This window comes from Sminthopsis crassicaudata, chromosome 2, assembly GCF_048593235.1.
Source record: "Sminthopsis crassicaudata isolate SCR6 chromosome 2, ASM4859323v1, whole genome shotgun sequence".
Lineage (NCBI taxonomy): Eukaryota > Metazoa > Chordata > Mammalia > Dasyuromorphia > Dasyuridae > Sminthopsis > Sminthopsis crassicaudata.
Window position 1 is genome coordinate 306,247,331 of NC_133618.1, and position 18,559 is coordinate 306,265,889.

General features: G+C 33.4%; 1 protein-coding gene across 17 annotated transcripts in view; it reads left to right on the forward strand.

Annotated features, from left to right (window-relative positions):
- Positions 1 to 18,559, forward strand: part of CEP128 (centrosomal protein 128) — a 495,022-nt gene that overhangs the window by 13,346 nt on the left and 463,117 nt on the right. For 15 of the 17 annotated variants that reach the window (XR_012486452.1, XR_012486453.1, XM_074289836.1 and 12 more), the window contains exons 2-4: positions 6,708 to 6,835; positions 10,751 to 10,891; positions 14,146 to 14,232. Coding sequence is in view for 15 of the 17 variants with exons in the window: in XM_074289836.1 (XP_074145937.1) it covers positions 6,785 to 6,835; positions 10,751 to 10,891; positions 14,146 to 14,232 (279 nt within the window). In the remaining 2 variants the exon portion in view is untranslated. Of the gene's footprint in view, positions 1 to 6,707; positions 6,836 to 10,746; positions 10,892 to 14,145; positions 14,233 to 18,559 lie in introns of all 17 variants that reach the window. The other 2 variants (XM_074289837.1, XM_074289844.1) reach the window with 1 other exon arrangement.

Consider the following 18,559-nt stretch of genomic DNA (forward strand, 5'->3'; position numbering starts at 1 on the left):
TGTGTTACAATATAACCTAGATACAATAAATGTGTGTAAATACCATTTTCTTGTTGCACAATAAGCATTAGATTCCGAAGGTACATGTAACCTGGGCAGACAGATATTAGTGCTAACAATTTACATTCACTTCCCAGTGTTTCTTCTCTGGGTGTAGCTATCTCTGTCCATCATTGATCAACTGGAAGTGAGTTGGCTCTTCTTTACGTTGAAGATTTCCACTTCCATCAGAATACATCCTCATACAGTATTGTTGTTGAAGTGTACAGTGATCTTCTGGTTCTGCTCATTTCACTCAGCATCAGTTGATGTAAGTCTCTCCAAGCCTCTCTGTATTCCCTCCTGCTGGTCATTTCTTACAGAGCAACAATATTCCATAATCTTCATATACCATAATTTACCCAACCATTCTCCAACTGATGGACATCCATTCATCTTCCAGTTTCTAGCTACAACAAAAAGAGCTGCCACAAACATTTTGGCACATATAGGTCTCTTTCCGCTCTTTAGTATTTCTTTGGGATATAAGCCCAGTAGTAGTACTGCTGGGTCAAAGGGTATGCACAGTTTGACAAGTTTTTGGGCATAGTTCCAAATTGCTCTCCAGAATGGCTGGATTCTTTCACAACTCCACCAGCAATGTATTAGTGTCCCAGTTTTCCTACATCCCCTCCAACATTCATCATTATTTGTTCCTGTCATCTTAGCCAATCTGACAGGTGTGTAGTGGTATCATAACTGAGATGATCTACTGGTTTTCTAAGTTAAAACACAAAAGAAGTTGATTTGAATTTATCTGAAGAAACTTGTTGTTAGTCCTGAAGCAAAGTTTGCTGATAATCTCATCTTCTCTGGTCATTGTGATCAGGCTGAGTATGGAATATTTGTTAGAAACAATTAAGTTCTTAGGAGGAGCAAATTGTTAGGAATTCATGATTGGATTGGAGGATATTTGAAGCCTCTGTGAGATTCATTAAGAGTATAATATTTATGACATTAAAATACTAATCTGTTTGGAGCAGTAGAAGAACATTTTCTTTCTTTTCTTTTTTTTATTTTTTTTTATTTCTAAACTTTGGATCATCAGTTTCTTTTTATTTTTTTATTTTTTTTATTCATTTTTCCAAATTATCCCCTCCCTCCCTCCACTCCCTCCCCCCGATGGCAGGTAATCCCATACATTTTACATGTGTTACAATATAACCTAGATACAATATATGTGTATAAATATCATTTTCTTGTTGCACATTAATTATTAGCTTCCGAAGGTATAAGTAACCTGGGTAGATAGACAGTAGTGCTAACAATTTACATTCGCTTCCCAGTGTTCCTTCTCTGGGTGTAGCTACCTCTGTCCATCATTGATCAACTGGAAGTGAGTTGGATCTTCTTTATGTTGAAGATTTCCACTTCCATCAGAATACATCCTCATACAGTATTGTTGTTGAAGTGTATAGTGATCTTCTGGTTCTGCTCATTTCACTCAGCAACAGTTGATTTAAGTCTCTCCAAGCCTCTCAGTATTCAGAAGAACATTTTCTTACAGTGTTCTGTAGTATATTTGCCCTTGAACTCTGGAGTTTTCTACAAGACTTTAGAGAAGTAAAAGGTGGATGATCTTTGAATAAGATCTATTTTTCTGAATTTGTAAGTTATTTCTTTTATATAGTTATTTACTTTTTTATCCTCAAATTGTTTATTTGGAGTGATTTAAAATTATGTAGAAAAGCTTAACCTAACACAATCATAGCACTCAACAAAGACAATAATAAAATACTAAAAGTAGGATTCTTCATGCAATGCTGTCTCTTTTGTGCTCTTCAGCAAGATTTTTTTATAGTTGATTCTTTAGTGTAAAGTGATCATTTGTTTTGAGTCCTCTTCCTCCCTTTCTTGTTTCCTGAAGTTTTCAATAAAAAAAATATGAAATTCTCCACACAAGTCCTTTCATAACTTATTTTGATGTGGAACTATCTTTAAACTTTTGAAGGCCATTCCAGTAGAGTGTAAATCCTGGAAAATTGTGCTAAACTTGAAAGTCTTCAGATATGGCTCTGGCAATGAATTGCTTATCTATTATAAAAAGGCTAATTTGAAGGCACTCTTCTTAGTTTTAGGATGAGGAAATTTTTGGTTTCAACAGTTCTTAAAAGATTGTAAATTTTTTTTACAGGTTGTGACATTAGATGGCAACACACATTTGTTGAAATGAAAGCTTCTTGAAATACCAAAGTAAGGAAATGAATAGCCACAAAATTATTTTTCCATGTGGTTTAAATTAAGTTAGGGATGGCATTTAAAAAGAAAAGGAAAGAGCACAAGCAAACAAGCCAGCTTCAGTTGCTGGGGGGGGGGGGGGGGGGGGGAATCTCATCTCTGCTATTTTGTATCAGTTAAAAGACATACACTAACACTAAGCATTGAAACTGGGCTTAATCTACATCACTAGAAAAACAGAAACCACAGATACTTTGAAATCACCAAATTGTGTTGTGTCATTTCACCTTTGATCTGGTATTTTTAGCCACCTCAAGTTATTTGCTTTCAGTTCTGGTCAGTTGTTGAATGACTGGCAATTAGTAGATGACTCTCAATTTGAAATGTACTCAGGCATTAAATACATAGTTTGAACTAGTTTTGCAAAGTTCATTATTAATTTAAAAAACAACAACAACAACAACAAAAAAACCCTAAACCTCAAACCAAAAATCCCCATTCTCTTCAAATTATTCCCTTTCTCCATTATCAATCATTAGTTTGGTTATAGGATTCATCAGAGTTCTTTAAAATCTTTCAAAGTTATTTTTCTTTATGACATTTTTATTAGTCTAAATTATTCTGGTTCTGAATCTTTTACTTGTTCACTCATTCTTATAAGCCCTCCAAGATTTCTCAGAAACTATTCCTTTTACAAATTTTTATGATGCAACAGCATTATTCCATTACATTCATATATCATGTTTTGTTCAACCTATTGAGGATCCCTTTTGTTTCCAGTTCTTTGGTACAACCAAAAGAATCAATGTTTATGTACATAAAGGTCATTTCTCTCTTTTTCTGATATCTTTGGAATATAGGCCTAGTAGTGTTATTCCTATGTCAAAGGCTATGCACAATTTACTGACTTTTGGGATCATAATTCAAAATTGCTTTTCAGAATGATGTGACCATTTCACAGTTCCAACAATAGTATATCAATGTGTGTTTATTCTCTTAAAGACACTCTAAAAATTATTCTTCCCCCCCTTTATCAATCTGATATGAGGTGCAACATTTTTGTAATAAAAATATATTTTTTTCATTTTTTCATGATTGTTAGTAGCCTGAATTTCTTCATTTGAAAAATAATTGTTCATATCCTATGATTTATGCATTCTTATCTTTTTGAATCAATTCCTTATATAGATGTTAATACTTGCAGATTGATAATTATCTATACTATAATAGTTATCCTATAATCATGTGATCATATAGTCCAGCTCTTTCAATTTAGAGATTAGGATATTGATGCTCAGATGACAGGTACTAAGCAGAAGAGCTGGGGTTTGGATTTAGGCTCTAAATTTAACTCTCAGCTTTACTATTCCTGCTTCTTATACTTTCTAGGCTGTCCTTCGAGAAGGGAAGAAAGAAGCTGGTGAAATTGATTTCATGTAGCAAAGGGTGCAGTAAACATTTTTTTGGGAACATTTATTCATGTTACCTTGTGAATGGGATAAACTGAGTGAAAAGCTCTCATAATGATGTGGCCTTGACCTTTGCCTTCAATTTATGCCCTTAATGTGACCTGAGACTTTGCAATAGCAAGTTGTGCTATAGCTAAAAGACACAGGTGTTTTATCTTAGATAAACCTACATTCCTCTCCTGTCTCCTTTTCTCCTATTATCTTTTCATTAACTTTTAAGTATCAAATAGGTAAAGAGTTTGTTATTGACTAGTATCCTTGATTTGTGCGATTTCTAAGTGTAGGATTTAAGTCTGGAATCTCCAAGACAATGGGAGAAAAGGTCAGATGGGGAAGTGGGGGCTTCTGCTTTAAGGTCTGTAATCTTGTGTTTCACAGTTTGTGCTTTGCACATCTTTACTAAGGATACCTTGTCTGTTGGGAGTTGTACTTTCTTCTGAGATCATAATAAATCCTTCTTGCTTTTCTACCTTGAGAGTCTCTGATTTTAATTTGAGTAGGAGTCGTAATTGTCCCATATACTTGTATTGTTTATGATGAGTTTAGATAAAGGGACCATGTAGTTAATTGAAATTTATTTTCAAGATCCATTGCAGAGAATGAAGTAGAGAAATATCTAAAGAATTTTACAAGATATTCTAAACCAAGCCAACTAATAACCTGGTACTCGGGGAATTCAGTACTAAAATTGACAAATAGGAGGATAGAAAGGAATACTAGAAATGTAATTTGGACTTTGAGATATTCTAGTAGATCTGTGATCTCAACAAAGTGAGTAAGTATTCTCTTCATCTCTGCAGATAGTAACCCACCTGTGTCCATCTATTCTGGCCAACTCTAGTCCATATCCTATAAATACCACATTAGTGATCCATACCATTTACCTAGGGTGGTCTTTGTATCATCTTGATATTGTGAGAATATCAAAGGAACACATGGGATGTCTGTTGGTCATTTCTGCTTGATATTTGGCCAGTCTATTTTATTAAAAAAAGAATAAGAAAAAAGAAAACCAGAAAAGGAATATAAAACAAAGCAAAATAGAACACTGTCATGTGCTTAGCAGAACATCAGAGAGGATTCAAAATATATAACAATAAATTACCAGTTCAAGAAAAGATGTGTAATAGTAGAAGAAATGATATTCATGAGTGTCCGTCTTTTCTTTACTTCCTAGTAGATTGTTCTTTTGTTCTCTGCTGTATACATTTTTCACTTTATTCTTTTTTCCTACTTTCAAAACCCCAACTCCCACAGACAGGCCATAGTTAAACAAGAATATATTTATATATACATATATATACATATATATATATATATATATATATATATATATATATATATATATATATATATATATATATATATATATATATATATATATATATATATATATATATATATATATATATATATATATATATATATATATATATATCTATCTATCTCTTTCCTATCCTTGCTAACTCTTTGCTTTTATTCTGCTTGTCTTGTTATTAATCAACTTCCACCCACTCAGGGATCGATCCCTCCCTTGTCTTCTTTCCCTCTCCTTTGCTTCCCTCTCTGCCCATCCTTTCCCCCTTATTTCTTTATACATTTTAGAGGGTGCTATACCCTTGCTGGTATATTTGTAGTGTTGCCTACTTAACTCATTCCTGATATGAGTAGCTTTTTAAAATTATGAACCTTCCCCCCCCTTGTAATGCCTCTTTGTCAATTCTTCTTTCCCACCTCATTAGTATAACATAATTACTATTTTAACCTTAACTCTGCCCCAATATTTCTTTTGAGCTACCCTATTGCTGATGTAAACCTTAAAAATACGGTATATATTTCCCATGTAAAAAACAAAAAAATTTGTCCATGTTAAGTTCTTTGAATTGATCTTTGATATTAGCATGTTAAATTTTTTTATTGAGTTTGTGTTTGATTGAAAAATCTCCTGAAAATCTGCAAGTTCTTTGAATGTCCATTTTTTCTAAGTAAATATTATGGATAATTTTGATGGATATACTATTTTGGGCTGCAGGCCACTATCTTTTGATTGTTGGGTACATATGATTCCAGGACTTGTGGTTTTCTATTGTGATTGCTGATAAGTCTTGAACAATTCTAATTGTAGCTCCAGCATATTTGAATTTTTTTTTCTTGTTTCTTGCAAAATTTTCTCTTTAGAATTTGACAATGATATTCCTTTGTGTTTTCCATAAAGGATCTCTTTGAGGAGTTTATTGGTAGATTTTTTTCTATTTCTATTTCTTATGTGCTGAAGTACTATGATATTTTCTGAATGTTCCACATATTTGATATTGATGCCATTCTAGTGTCAGTGCAGAGAGTTGAGGTATGAGAATCCCCTTCTGGTTGGCTCAGGTTCAATGTGAAAAAATTCATGAACCCGAAATATTAATGGAAAAAGAAAGTTTTATTGGCACTGCAGAAATCAGCTTTGTCAGAAGACTGACTTCCTCAATGGCAGAGAAATAAAAGATTTTTCGCTGAGAAGAGGGTCTCTTCACAATGAGTAAGGGTCCTGGCAGGCAGCTATGCCAAGAAGTTCCTTGACAAGGCAGAATCCTTCTTGGGACATTCTACAAAGAAATGAGTTTAAATTTGCTCTTTAATAGGAAATCTGAGACTGAAGTTCCCAATTGAAAAGAAAGTCAATGCTCTCAGGCCTAGATACTTATCAATATCAGGCCCAGATCTCCCAATTGAATGAAAATCACATTGAAGGCTTTTTCAACCTGAATGGGGAATCTAGTTTCCCCAAAAGATCAATTGGAGGGTGGGTGGGTGGGGAGGTGGGGGGTTGATTTGCCTTAGAAAAATCGGCAGCCTGGAAAGTATGTTTTCACCTAGACTCTTTGGAGCCTGGGAAACCCCAATCTCTCTTCTTTTGCAGATCAAAGGAGACATAGTTTCAGTGATTATTTTACACAATTTTTAGCATTTACTTGTGTCAATATTGTTTGTACTCCATCTTTATTTTATCTCTATACTTGAATTTCTTTACAGATATACCATCAGATACAAGAGATTGAACATCCTTCATTTGTTGCTCCAGCTTTTGGAATCAGTTGCAGACATTTTAAATGTGTACTGGTGAATCTCATGCTGGAAATCATCATACTTTCTTACTAAAAGTATGTAATCAGTCTTTGTGTGAAATAAGATTTTTGTTGTTATTTTTATTTTCCCTGGTTACATGTAAAAGCAATTTTTTTTTGTTTATACATGTACTTTAAAAAAAAACTTATTTCTATATGTATCATGTTGAGAAAAAAAATCAGAAGGAAAAAGAAAAGCCACAAGGAAAAAAAATGTGAAAATGGTATTGATCTACACCATTCTCCACAGTTTTCTCTCTTTGAATGTGGATGGCATTTTCATTCAAAGTTTATTGGGATTGCTTTTGATTACTGAACCCCTGAGAAGAACTAAGTCTATCATAGTTGATCATTGCACAATCCTCCTGTTTGCTGCATTTGATGTTTTCTTGGTTCTACTTACTTTACTTAGCATCAATTCATGTAAATCTTTCTAAGCCTTTGTAAAATAAGCTTGTTCATCAATTTTTTTATAGAACAGTAATATTCTATGACTTCCATATAACTTAATTTATTCAGGACATCTATTAATTTTCCAATTCCTTGCTGCCACAAAAAAAAAAAAAAAACTACATTTTTGCTTTTATGATTTAGGTCATAAATCTTATGTGCTGAAGTATTATGATATTTTCTGAATGTTCCACATATTTGATACTGATGCAGTTCTGGTGGCAGTGCACTATAACCTTTTTTTCCCTTTCTTTTATGATTTCTTTAGGATATGATTTCTTTAGAGACATTACTGGATCAAAGGGAAGGCACAGTTTGATAGTCCTCTAGGCAGAGTTTCAAATTGCTCTCCAGAATGATTGGATCAGTGTAATGTTCTGGTTAGCTTTCTGGAGGTCTTGGAACCAGCCTTGGTTTCAGCAGAATAATCACCAAAAGAATAGTCAGGGATAAAGTCCAAAGCCTTAGTGTCTCTTTCAGTCTCCTAGTTTGTGTCATCAGTCTCAGTCAGCCAGCCTGTCAGCCGTCTGCACATCCAAATGTAATGTCTTGCTTTCTAGAGCCCCCAAGTTGGGGTGACAAAATGTAACATTGCTTTCTAGAGCCCCCCTCCCCCAAGGGTAGATTAAAATATAGTGTCCAGACTGGCTCTCTGGAGGATGTTGGGACCAGCCCGAGTCCTTGGTCTTTTAGTGGAGAAATGATGAAGGCAGGAGAGCCACCATAAGGCTGGTCAACTCTTCTCTGTTTCTGGCTGAGTTTGTCCCCAGTTTATCTATTCTATTATAATTACATCATACTTACAGTATATTAAGTATAAACCAATTATCATATCACTAGGGAACCATTATTTGTTGTAAGAGTAAATCAATCATACTGAGCTAGAGAACTATTAATCACCATGCTAAACTAGATAACTATTGTCTTATAAATTCCACTGAGTTAACACCTTTCTCCAGAGTTCTGGAGGTCAGTTCATAACTTCACCAATAATGTGTTAGTGTCCCAATTTTCCCATATCCTGGTGAAGTAAAATTTTAACATTTTTCTATTTGTTGCATGCCACTTAAATATTTAACTAACATCTTGAACCTAATTAGTGTTACTAAATTTATATTGTATTTTACAGTCTATTATAATCTAAATTATATTATATTAAAGAGTGTTTTATAGTACTAAAATAATAAGATTTATAGTATAAAATAAAAAAGATACATGGATGAACATTTTAAATTTAAATTATACCAATAAGAATATTTCTATGTAAAAATCTGTGATTATCATTGCTTATTAATTGTTAGCACAATAAGAATTTAGTCTGAAAACTTGTTGGAAGATTCAGATAAATATATGAGGTCCACTGGTATGCTAGACAAGAGCTGATTATCATTAAAAAAAATTCACTGCCTTATAAAAACCAAAATGACCCAAAGATGATTATGATTCCTTATCATATTCATTATCAGCAGTTACAGTAAAAACAGAATTTCCCATCCTCTGTCTGCCTATTTTTTGAAATAAATTTTATCCCCAGAATTGTGATTTATAGAAATAAAAAAATCCTTATTTGTCAATAGGACCGTGATTTATTAAAGATGATCTAAGATCTTATAACTGTATTTGTGAGAGAAAGGAGCAAAATTAATATCATTGAATTTTCAGAATTCATTATTAAAATATAGCAAGGAAATAACTTCCAGTATATTTGTATTGTTTAAGAAAGGTATAGTAGCATTACTTGAATAAATCCTTGTTACCTAAAATTAATATTCTTAACATAAAACAGCTAAAATGGGTATGTATGTGAGATTATAGTTTACATATAAGTTCATGTTTTCTATGTTCATCAACTTTATTAAGATTTTAGTTCCATTTTTACTGAAGTTATTCTGACTGTGGAGTTACACAGAACTAAGGGTCAAAGTTAAATGGAATTTCAATTTAAGATTTTTTCCCTTAGCCTTATTGAATGAAAAATGCCATAATGAATGAAAGTTGAGATGATATTGTACATATTTGTAAGATAGGCAGCTGTAAAAGTAAACAATTTTTGAGAATTTTATATTTAAATTTAGATTTTTCCTTTGCTTTCAAGTTGCTTTTGTTCTGAGAAAGGGCCAAGTAAATGTTGCTAGTGAATTCAGTACTAATGACTTCCCTTCCAACATTTAAAGAGTTGTAGAAGTGGCTATAAAAATGAGCCAGAATAAGGAGCCAATCTTTGTTTTAGCAAAAGAAAACAAAAAAGCAGATTCTTTTTAGAGAAGATTTGTTTGAAGCACAAGTTTCTATCTTAAGACAATTAAAAAAAAAGTAGCAACATAAGATTTAGAATTGGAAGGTACCTTAGAGATTACCATGGGCTACCCTATTATTTTATTGTTAAAGATGTAAGGATCAAAGAGAGGAAGTGATTTACCAAATATTATCTAAATGTGTTAGTAAATTCTTTGGACTCTAATGTTCTTTGTAATACAGTTTGCTACCTTTCTATAGCTAATTATGAGAAATACTTTTTTTTTGGTGTGAGACTTTTTTTAAAGCATATGTGCTTAACAATGGCCTCTGTGTGGCAAAGAGAAATGGGAATTTTACTAACATAATTCAATGCTTTTTTAAAGGTGTGGACCATTCATAGTTTCATCAATAAGTACTGAATTAGTGTGCTTTTCTTTGTGGAGCTTTTCCAACAATGATTGTGTCTTCTATTAACTTTGGCAGTTTGCTGAATGAGAAGTGAAACTTTAGAGTTTTTTGATTTGCTTTTCTATCTTAACAATTTTAGTTTTGAAGTGGAAGACACCCTAGGTTGATGTCGCAAGTATGGGGAAAAAATTCACAAACTCAGTTTGTCTCCAAGTTAAGGGGCAAAGATTTATTATGCTGCTAACAGCAGACTAAGTTTCATAAGAATTTAGTAAAAAATCTAGAGTAAGAAGAAAAATGTATAGGAAATATGAGACCTAGTGCTTCATGTTACTGATATGCTAATTTTATGGCTTAAGGGTGAATTGGTATGTATCTCATTATTGTCTCAGAAACTTTGTTAACACTGACCTACAGATTGTTATCTGGCAGCCTGCAAGAACCTGGGACTTCAGGGTTATCATCAGATCTCCCCTAGAAGCTAGGAGAAGAAATATATAATTTTTAACCACATTACTCCAAGACCAGGTAGCTTTACGTTTACTGCTACATCTCTTCTAGAAGTTGCATCCCATCTTTAAGTGACAGTGATGTGGGACAGTCATTCATATGTCCCTTGATAGTTGGCCATTCTTCTTTTGCCAAAAGTTGGCTCATAATCTTTGACTTCTTATCTATCGTAGAAGTTATTGTTTTACATATTTGTGGTAGATTCCTATATAGACCATTCATTAAAGAAATTTGGTGCAAAGACTTTTCCTAATCAACAACTTGCATTATTCTAGTATAACTTAATAAATTCTTCTTCTCCTCTTCCTTCTCCTCTTTCTTCTTCTCCATCTTCTTTCTAGAAAGAATTTGAAGATAATGGCAGAATCATCCAGTGAATCAGAATACTATCATCACAGTCGATTTGATAGGCGGAAGCCTCGTACTCACCGGCAACATGCTACAGATGTTACTTCAAAGATCCATACCTTAACAAGTACTTTACAGGTAAGTTGTATATGATAGTGTTTACATAGGATGAGTCTAAAGTTTATTTTATTCTAAAATTCATTTTAATGAAAAAGGAGCAACTGCTTATACAACTTGTAATTTGGAGTTGAGGTTTTGTTTTTGTTTTTTTGTTTTTGTCTTTAGTAAAATGCTTCAAAGACATCATATTTAGTAGTATGAAAATCTACTGGGATGATGCAAAAGTATTTTTGATTCTACACTGAGTTATGGTGAGGAATCTGGCCAAGTATTGATATTAGGCATGGTCAAGCCTTCTGTTTTTCTTTGAGAAGAAGCGTAAAAATTAACTGAGAGTATGACAAAATGACAAAGTCAAAGAGAAAAGACTCCTACCATTTTTACACTATGTATGTCTTTTTAGAAATGGCTTTTGACTTATAATAACTTGTAGTTTTTCACATTGATTCAACAAATATTTAAGATTACAATACAGTGATGAGTTTTGAAGGTTATTTAAGTATGACTAAGACATAATCCCAGCCTTTTAAGGAGATAAATTTAGGGACAAACATGCTTAAGGGATTTTTGATTTTGTTGCTATAGTTACTTCTTCCTCTGAGGCAGTAGTGATGAGAGTTAGGTAAGGAGTAACCCCTTTTGGTTCGGCGCAAGGATACATAATTAAATGCAGTCTAGTAATGGCACAGAGTCCCCTGTAAAGGAATTTACAGACCCGAAAACATAGATTGATAAAAAAGGTTTATTGTAGGGGTTTGGAAGTAAGAGTAAAGATAGAAAGACTCCAGGGCCAAAGCTGGTCGCCTGACATGGCTGGAAGGATACCATGTTTGGGGCCTGCAAAGAATGGGCTCCAGGGTTCCCTTTTTATAATGGGGGCTCTTGGTGATCTTGAAGGTGGGTGGAGTCCCAGGCTCCTGGTGGGTTTTGGCCAGAGTTAGAATTGAATAGTATTCAATGGGTTTTTAGATAAGGAGGAAGATGTTTGTGGGGGTTGGGGAAACCTGAGCAGATAGTGAGGGTCTGGGAAGTTAGCTCAGATCCGGTGGGGGCTGGAAAAACCCGGATATCATTGGAATTCAAAAGGGTGCTTTTGACCAAGATTTGTGAATCAAAGGTGCTAGCTTCTTCAGCCATGGGGGGTGGTGGTGGTGGTGGAGGGGAGTTGGGAATCAGAAAGGAATCTTAAAGGGACATTGAGGCCCTGGATATCTTAGAATCAGTCCTGAGTCAGGATAAGCAAAAGTCTTTATTCTTGGTTTTTTAGGGTTGCTCTCTGGAGATTAGATATAGGAATCTCTACACCTCCTTCCTCTCTCTCTCTCTATTGTCAAAGAATGACCCTCCTCCTCCTACTCCACCCACTGATATCACTTCCCCTTCTTTGTCCACACCCACCGATCAAGCCAGCACAGAATAGTTAAGTAGGGTAATCCCCCAAACATGTTCATAGAGAATTGTCCAATTGGTAATTAGCCTTATGTGCCAGGTTACCTTGTATCTGCTCATTTGTAGCCCTTTACAAGGGACCTCAACCCACATCAGTAGGAACCCCTTTCTGTAAACACAATCCTTCTACATCTTAGTAGATGGTTTTGGGGAATTTCTTTGCTCTAAAATTACACCATTCAATAACCAAAGTTCTGGTGATGAGCCTTTCAGGTCTTAGGCTGGTCCTCCTGTGGCAGACATACAACTGTCACTGGACTCATCTAGGATATCCACAGCTGTGGAGGCTCTCAAGAGAATTGACCTGCCCTTTCACTTAGGCATGGTCCTTGACAGATCCTAGCTCTATCACTTATGTAACACTTTGGTAATCTTTCATAGTGTGTCAAGCCTCCCTAGGTTTGTGTCCTTATCTCCAGGAGACCTTTGAATTCATGATTCTATTATCTAACAACATTTTCTGGCAGAAATGTTTTTTGGTACTAACTCAGGCAACTTTAGCTATTACAGAGACATCTTTTTTGATTTTTCTAAACTAAAGTCACAGAAAAGAATACATTTTGATGTGAACACCATTGATCTTTATACTATTATATATGATTAAATGTGTTTGATCTTTGATAATGGATTAGTGGCGAGACCAAAGTCATCACCATAGCTTGAATGCTTAAGTTCTGTTGATGGTTTAGTTAACTTTTTATGTAAATTTGAGTGAGAATTTAAATTTTGGGTGTGATACTTAATCATTAAAGGAAATAGACATATTTTTGTCTCAGACCAAAATTAATGGTTTTTTTTCTTTCCTTTATTAAAGCTTTTTATTTTTCAAAACAAATGTGTGGACATTTCTTCAACATTACCCCTTGGAAAACCTTGTGTTCCAATTCCTCCCCCCCCCCCCCCCACTCCCTTACCCCTGCCATGTCCTGCCCTAGATAGCAAGTAGTCCAATACATGTTAAACATGGTAAAAATATATGTTAATTCCAATATATGCATTCATATTTATACAATTATCATGCAGCCCAAGAAAAATCAAATCAAAAGAAAAAAGAAAAAAGAGAGAAGCAAAATAAAATGCAAGCAAACAACAACAAAAAAGAGTGAATATACTGTGTTGTGAACCACACTGAGTTCCTACAGTCCTCTCTCTAGGTATAGATGGCTCTCTTCATCACAAGATCATTGAAACTGGTTTGGCTCACTTCATTGTTGAAGAGAGCCTCATCCATCAGAATTAATCATTGTATAATCTTATTGTTAGCGTGTATAAAGATCTGCTGGTTGTGCTCATTTCACTCAGCATCAGTTCATGTAAATGTCTCCAGGCTTCTCTGAAATTATCCTGTTGGTCATTTCTTACAGAACAATAATATTTTATAACATTCATATACCATAATTTATTCAGTCATTCTCCAACTGATGGGCATCCACTCAGTTTCCAGTTTCTTGCCACTGCAAAAAGGGCTGCCACATGTGGGTCCCTTTCCCTCCTTTAAGATCTCTTTGGGATATAAGCCCAGTAGAAACACTTCTGGATCACAGGGTATGCACAGTTTGATAACTTTTTGAGCATAGTTCCAAATTACTTTCTTCAGTGGTTCCACCAACAATGTATTAGTGTCCCAGTCTCTCCATATCCCCTCCAACATTTGTCGTTATCCAAAATTAATGTTTTTAAAGCAGTTTGATATACATGTTGTGAAAATACATGGGATAAATTAGTGAACTAAACATTTGTCATACTATAGGATATATAGACGAGTCAAGGGGTATAGAACACTATTTGAGAACAACTAATGCTGTATAATTTCTTTTTTTAAGGATACCAATCGAAACCTCCGACAAGTTGACCAGATGTTGGGACAATATAGAGATTATAGCAATGAACAGACAGAAGCCATAGAAAATGTGAGTGATTTAAATTTTTTTTTTTCCTGAGGCAATTGGGGTTAACTGCCTTGTCCAGGGTCACACAGCCAGGAAGTGTTAAGTGTCTGAGATCAGATTTGGACTCAGGAATTCTTGACTTAAGGACTGGTGCTCTATATGTGAGTGATTTTTAACATCTTTGACTTTTCTGTCTCTTTTTCAGCCTCACTTTTTAACAGGCTTAGTTTTTCAGCAAAAATGCAAAACAAAACACACATAGTGAAAAATAATAATTAATTTTGGAAGACTTTATGTTTTAATATTTGTTTATTTGAATTTAGATGAACATACTAGTTTTTTTATAACTAGCTTATGTGGATTAAAAATACTTTTTTAAACAAAAGAGGGTTGAATTTAGGATGTGAGTAAATCTAAGATGTGAATTTGTGTTTCTAGGATGCTTCACTTAAGGACTTAAAAAATGATTTATTAGGGTTCTTGCATGAATAAAATCTTTTTGCTTGAGGGTTCTGCTTATTTTATCTGTGACCTTGTTTATCTAAAATTTACTAATGCATCTTTTGCATGCTATTTGATTTCTAATTAAGTATGTTAGTCATTGTCTACTATATCAATTACATATTGCATTAGAAAGATTAATATCATTTAAATCTTAGCTGCTATTTATGTATCTATTCTGTATTGAATTGCCTTATAATCTTTAAATACTGAATCATATTCTGTTATTGTCTCTGGAAAAAGCTATAAAGAAGTCATCATTTCTCATTAGTAATTGGGGAGCTAATTGCCTCAGTACTGGAAAGCTAGTGCATATTCACTAGTAACTTAAAAAATACTTTCATTTAGGAAATAAATCTAGACAATCATGTGCTTACAAGGGTTCCTATAATTTTATTGGCAGAGAGAGCTATAAATCTTTGTAAGTTTGGATGGTTAATAATGTCTTTAGGTTTAATTATCTTATTAATGCTGATGGGCTAATTATTTGTTTTTCTGTTTATTAAGGGAAAATGAGGACATTTGTATTAGTTAGTTTACTGCAAAACAACCTTTCACTGTTGCATGGTTTTTAGTTAAATGGTAGATTATTTCTTTGGCAACCTATTTATTTTGAATCTGGCAATTGGGAATTAAAATTAAATGATGGGGGGGGATATTTCTTCAGTTAAACACTTTCAATGACATAAATGCTTTAGCTGTTTTAGGTCTGCTTTCTCCTGAGTTTTATATTTATTGACTCTGTAATCACTTAACCTTTCACATGTTCTTCATATTTAAAATGGTGCTAACACTAAGCTTCCATTATCTATATTTCAGAGTGGTTTTGAGGAAGGTGGTTTATGAATTTGTCAGGTAATAGAAAAATTTTACAAGTTTGTAAGATCAGAAATTTGAACGGTTGATCTATGATCCTTGGAGTTAGAATTTGAAGAGACCAAGGAGATCATTTGATTTGACTAATTCTTACAGAGATGAAATGGCTTTCCCTAATAGACTGTGAATAGCAGTTGCATTTTCAGCCCAGATTCTTTGATCCTTTCTTTGTCTGGCTTATCTGTATTTTTTATTTTTTTTTTTTTTTGTGGGGGGTGTGTGTGTGTGTGGGGAAGCCTTTTCTTCTGATTATGACATTGAATAAAAAAAACTAATTTAGTTTTTATTGATATTTTTATAATACTGGCTCAGCTAATCTATGAGCAATTAATAGTTCTCCAATTGTTTTTGTATAGAGTATTTATAATTGTGTATAATACCTGTGTATCCCAATTATGTTATGCTTCCTGTAGTTATTAATTAATTAATTAATTAATTAATTAATTAATTTTGGATGAGACATTTGGGATTAAGTGACTTGCCCAGGGTCATATAAGTAGTAAGTGCTATATCCACTGTACCATCTTGCTGTTCCTTTGTAATTATTTAAATGGAAAGTCTCTATATCTCTTCCTGCTGAATTTTTTTTTGGTAACGTACAAAAATGCTAATGATTTATGTGAGTTTATCTTGTGTCTTTCAATTTTTAAGTTGTTTTAATTTTTTTATTTGGCTCTATAGGATCCTCCAAGTAAACTATATCATGTGTAAAAAATGCTAATTTTGTTTCTTCCTTGCCTATGCTTATTCCCTCAATTTCTTTTTATTGTGTTGCTACTATAGCTAGCATTTCTAGTATTTTGTTGAATAATATCATAGTAGACTTTTTTTTTTTTTTTGCTTTACCTTAATCTTGCTGAAAAGACCTTTAATTTTATCCCCATTTTGGATACTACTGGCTCTTGATTTAAGATAGATATTGCTTTTCATATAGGCAGCTAAGTGGCTCAGTATAGAACACTAGGTCTGAAGTAAGGAAGACTTGAGTTCTTATTTGGCCTCAGATACTTACTAGGTCTGGACAAGTCACTTAACATTGTTTGCCTCAGTTTTCTCATCTGCAAAATGAGAAGGAAACGTTAAACCTTTCTAGAATCTTTGCTAAGAAAACTCAAAAGGAGGTCTTGAAGAGCCAGACATGACTGAAACAACTGAACAACATAGCTATTCATATTTAGGAAAGCTGTTTATTCCTGTGATTTCTGTATTTTTTGACAGCCTGTCAGAACCTTTTTTTTTTTTTTGCTTTGATTGATATAATCATATGATTTTTATTCTTGTTATTAATATATCAATTTGGTTTTGAACCAAACTTGCATTTTTCTTATAAATCCAGCTTGGTTATAGTGCATAATCTTTGTGATGTATTGTTACAGTCTCCTTACTAATTAGTTATTTTACATTTTTAATTGATACTCATTAGTAATATTGTGAACTATTAATTCTAGTACTATATAAAGTGTTTGAAAAATAGCAAAAGAAGAGATCCTACCAAACTCCTTTTATGATACAAGTATGGTCTTGATCCCGAAATCTAGAAGAATCAAAATAGAAAAAGAAAACTACAGATTAGGGGATGGCAAACTGCATCCCAAGGTCCAAATCTGTCCTGTTGTCTATTTTTGTATGGTTAGCAAGTTAAGAATGGTTTTTATGGATGCAGACTACAGTTTGCTGACTACTGACCAGCAAATTGGTTCTGTTCTACTCTTCCTTGTTTAGCTGTCAAAACCATATTTGTATCAAAAAAGATGTTTGATGAGGTTATTCAAACAATTCCAAAAGGCTTGCGATGTTATCCTACGGAGACTGAATGTGGATCAAAGCATAGTATTTTTTTTTTTACCTTTTTTGTTTGCTTGCTTGTTATTTTTTTCTTTCTTGTATTTTTTTTCCCTTTTGATCTGATTTTTCAGATTGTTTTCTCTCTTGGAGAAGAGAGAAAGAAGGAGAACAATATAGAATACAAGATTTTTCAAAGGTTAATGCTGAAAACTATCTTTGCATTTATTTGGAAAAATGAACTATATTTTTAAAAAGGTATTTGGTAGAACCCCTTCTATTCCTATTTTTTCAAACAATTTATACAGCACTAAAATCATTTAAATATTTGGCAGAATTTTCTTCTAAGTTCAATACGATCTTAGTGTTTTTCCCTTTGAGAGATCATATATGGATTTTTCATTTCTTTTTTTTATGTAAAATTCATTTATTTAATATTTTATCCCAGTTACATTTAAAGAAATTCTTTAACATATGTTTTTAAATCTTTTGAGTTCTAGATTCTTTCCCTTATCTACACCTCCAACCCCCATTAAGAAATCACAAGTGAAGTTGTGCAAAACATTTCCAAGAACATTTCCATAAAAGTCATGTTATAAGATGAATCAATTCTGATGGACATAACTCTTTTCAACAGTGAGGTGATTCAGGACAATTCCAATAGACTTGTGATGGAGAAAGCCATCTGCATCCAGAAAGAGGACTGTGAGGATTGATTATGGATTACAACATAGTATTTTCACTTTTTTTTGTTGTTTGCTTGCTTTTTGTTTTCTTTTTCATTTTTTTTCCTTTTTGATCTGATTTTTCTTGTGCAACATGATAATTGTAGAAGTATATAGAGAGAAATTGTACATGTTTAACATATATTGGGTTCCTTGCTGAATCACCTTATTATTGAAAAGTGTCATGTCCATCAGAATTGATCATCATATAATCTTGTTGCTGTGCATAATGTTCTCTTGGTTCTCGCTTCACTCAGTTCATTGTATTAGTTCATGTAAGTCTTTCCAGACTTCTCTGAAATCATCCTCTTGATCATTTCTTATAGAAAAATAATATTCCATAACATTCACATCCCATGACTTATTCAGCCATTCCCCAACTGATGGTCATCCACTAATTTCCAGTTCCTTGCCTACAAAAACAACTGTTACAAACATTTTTGCACATGTGGGCCTTTTCCCTT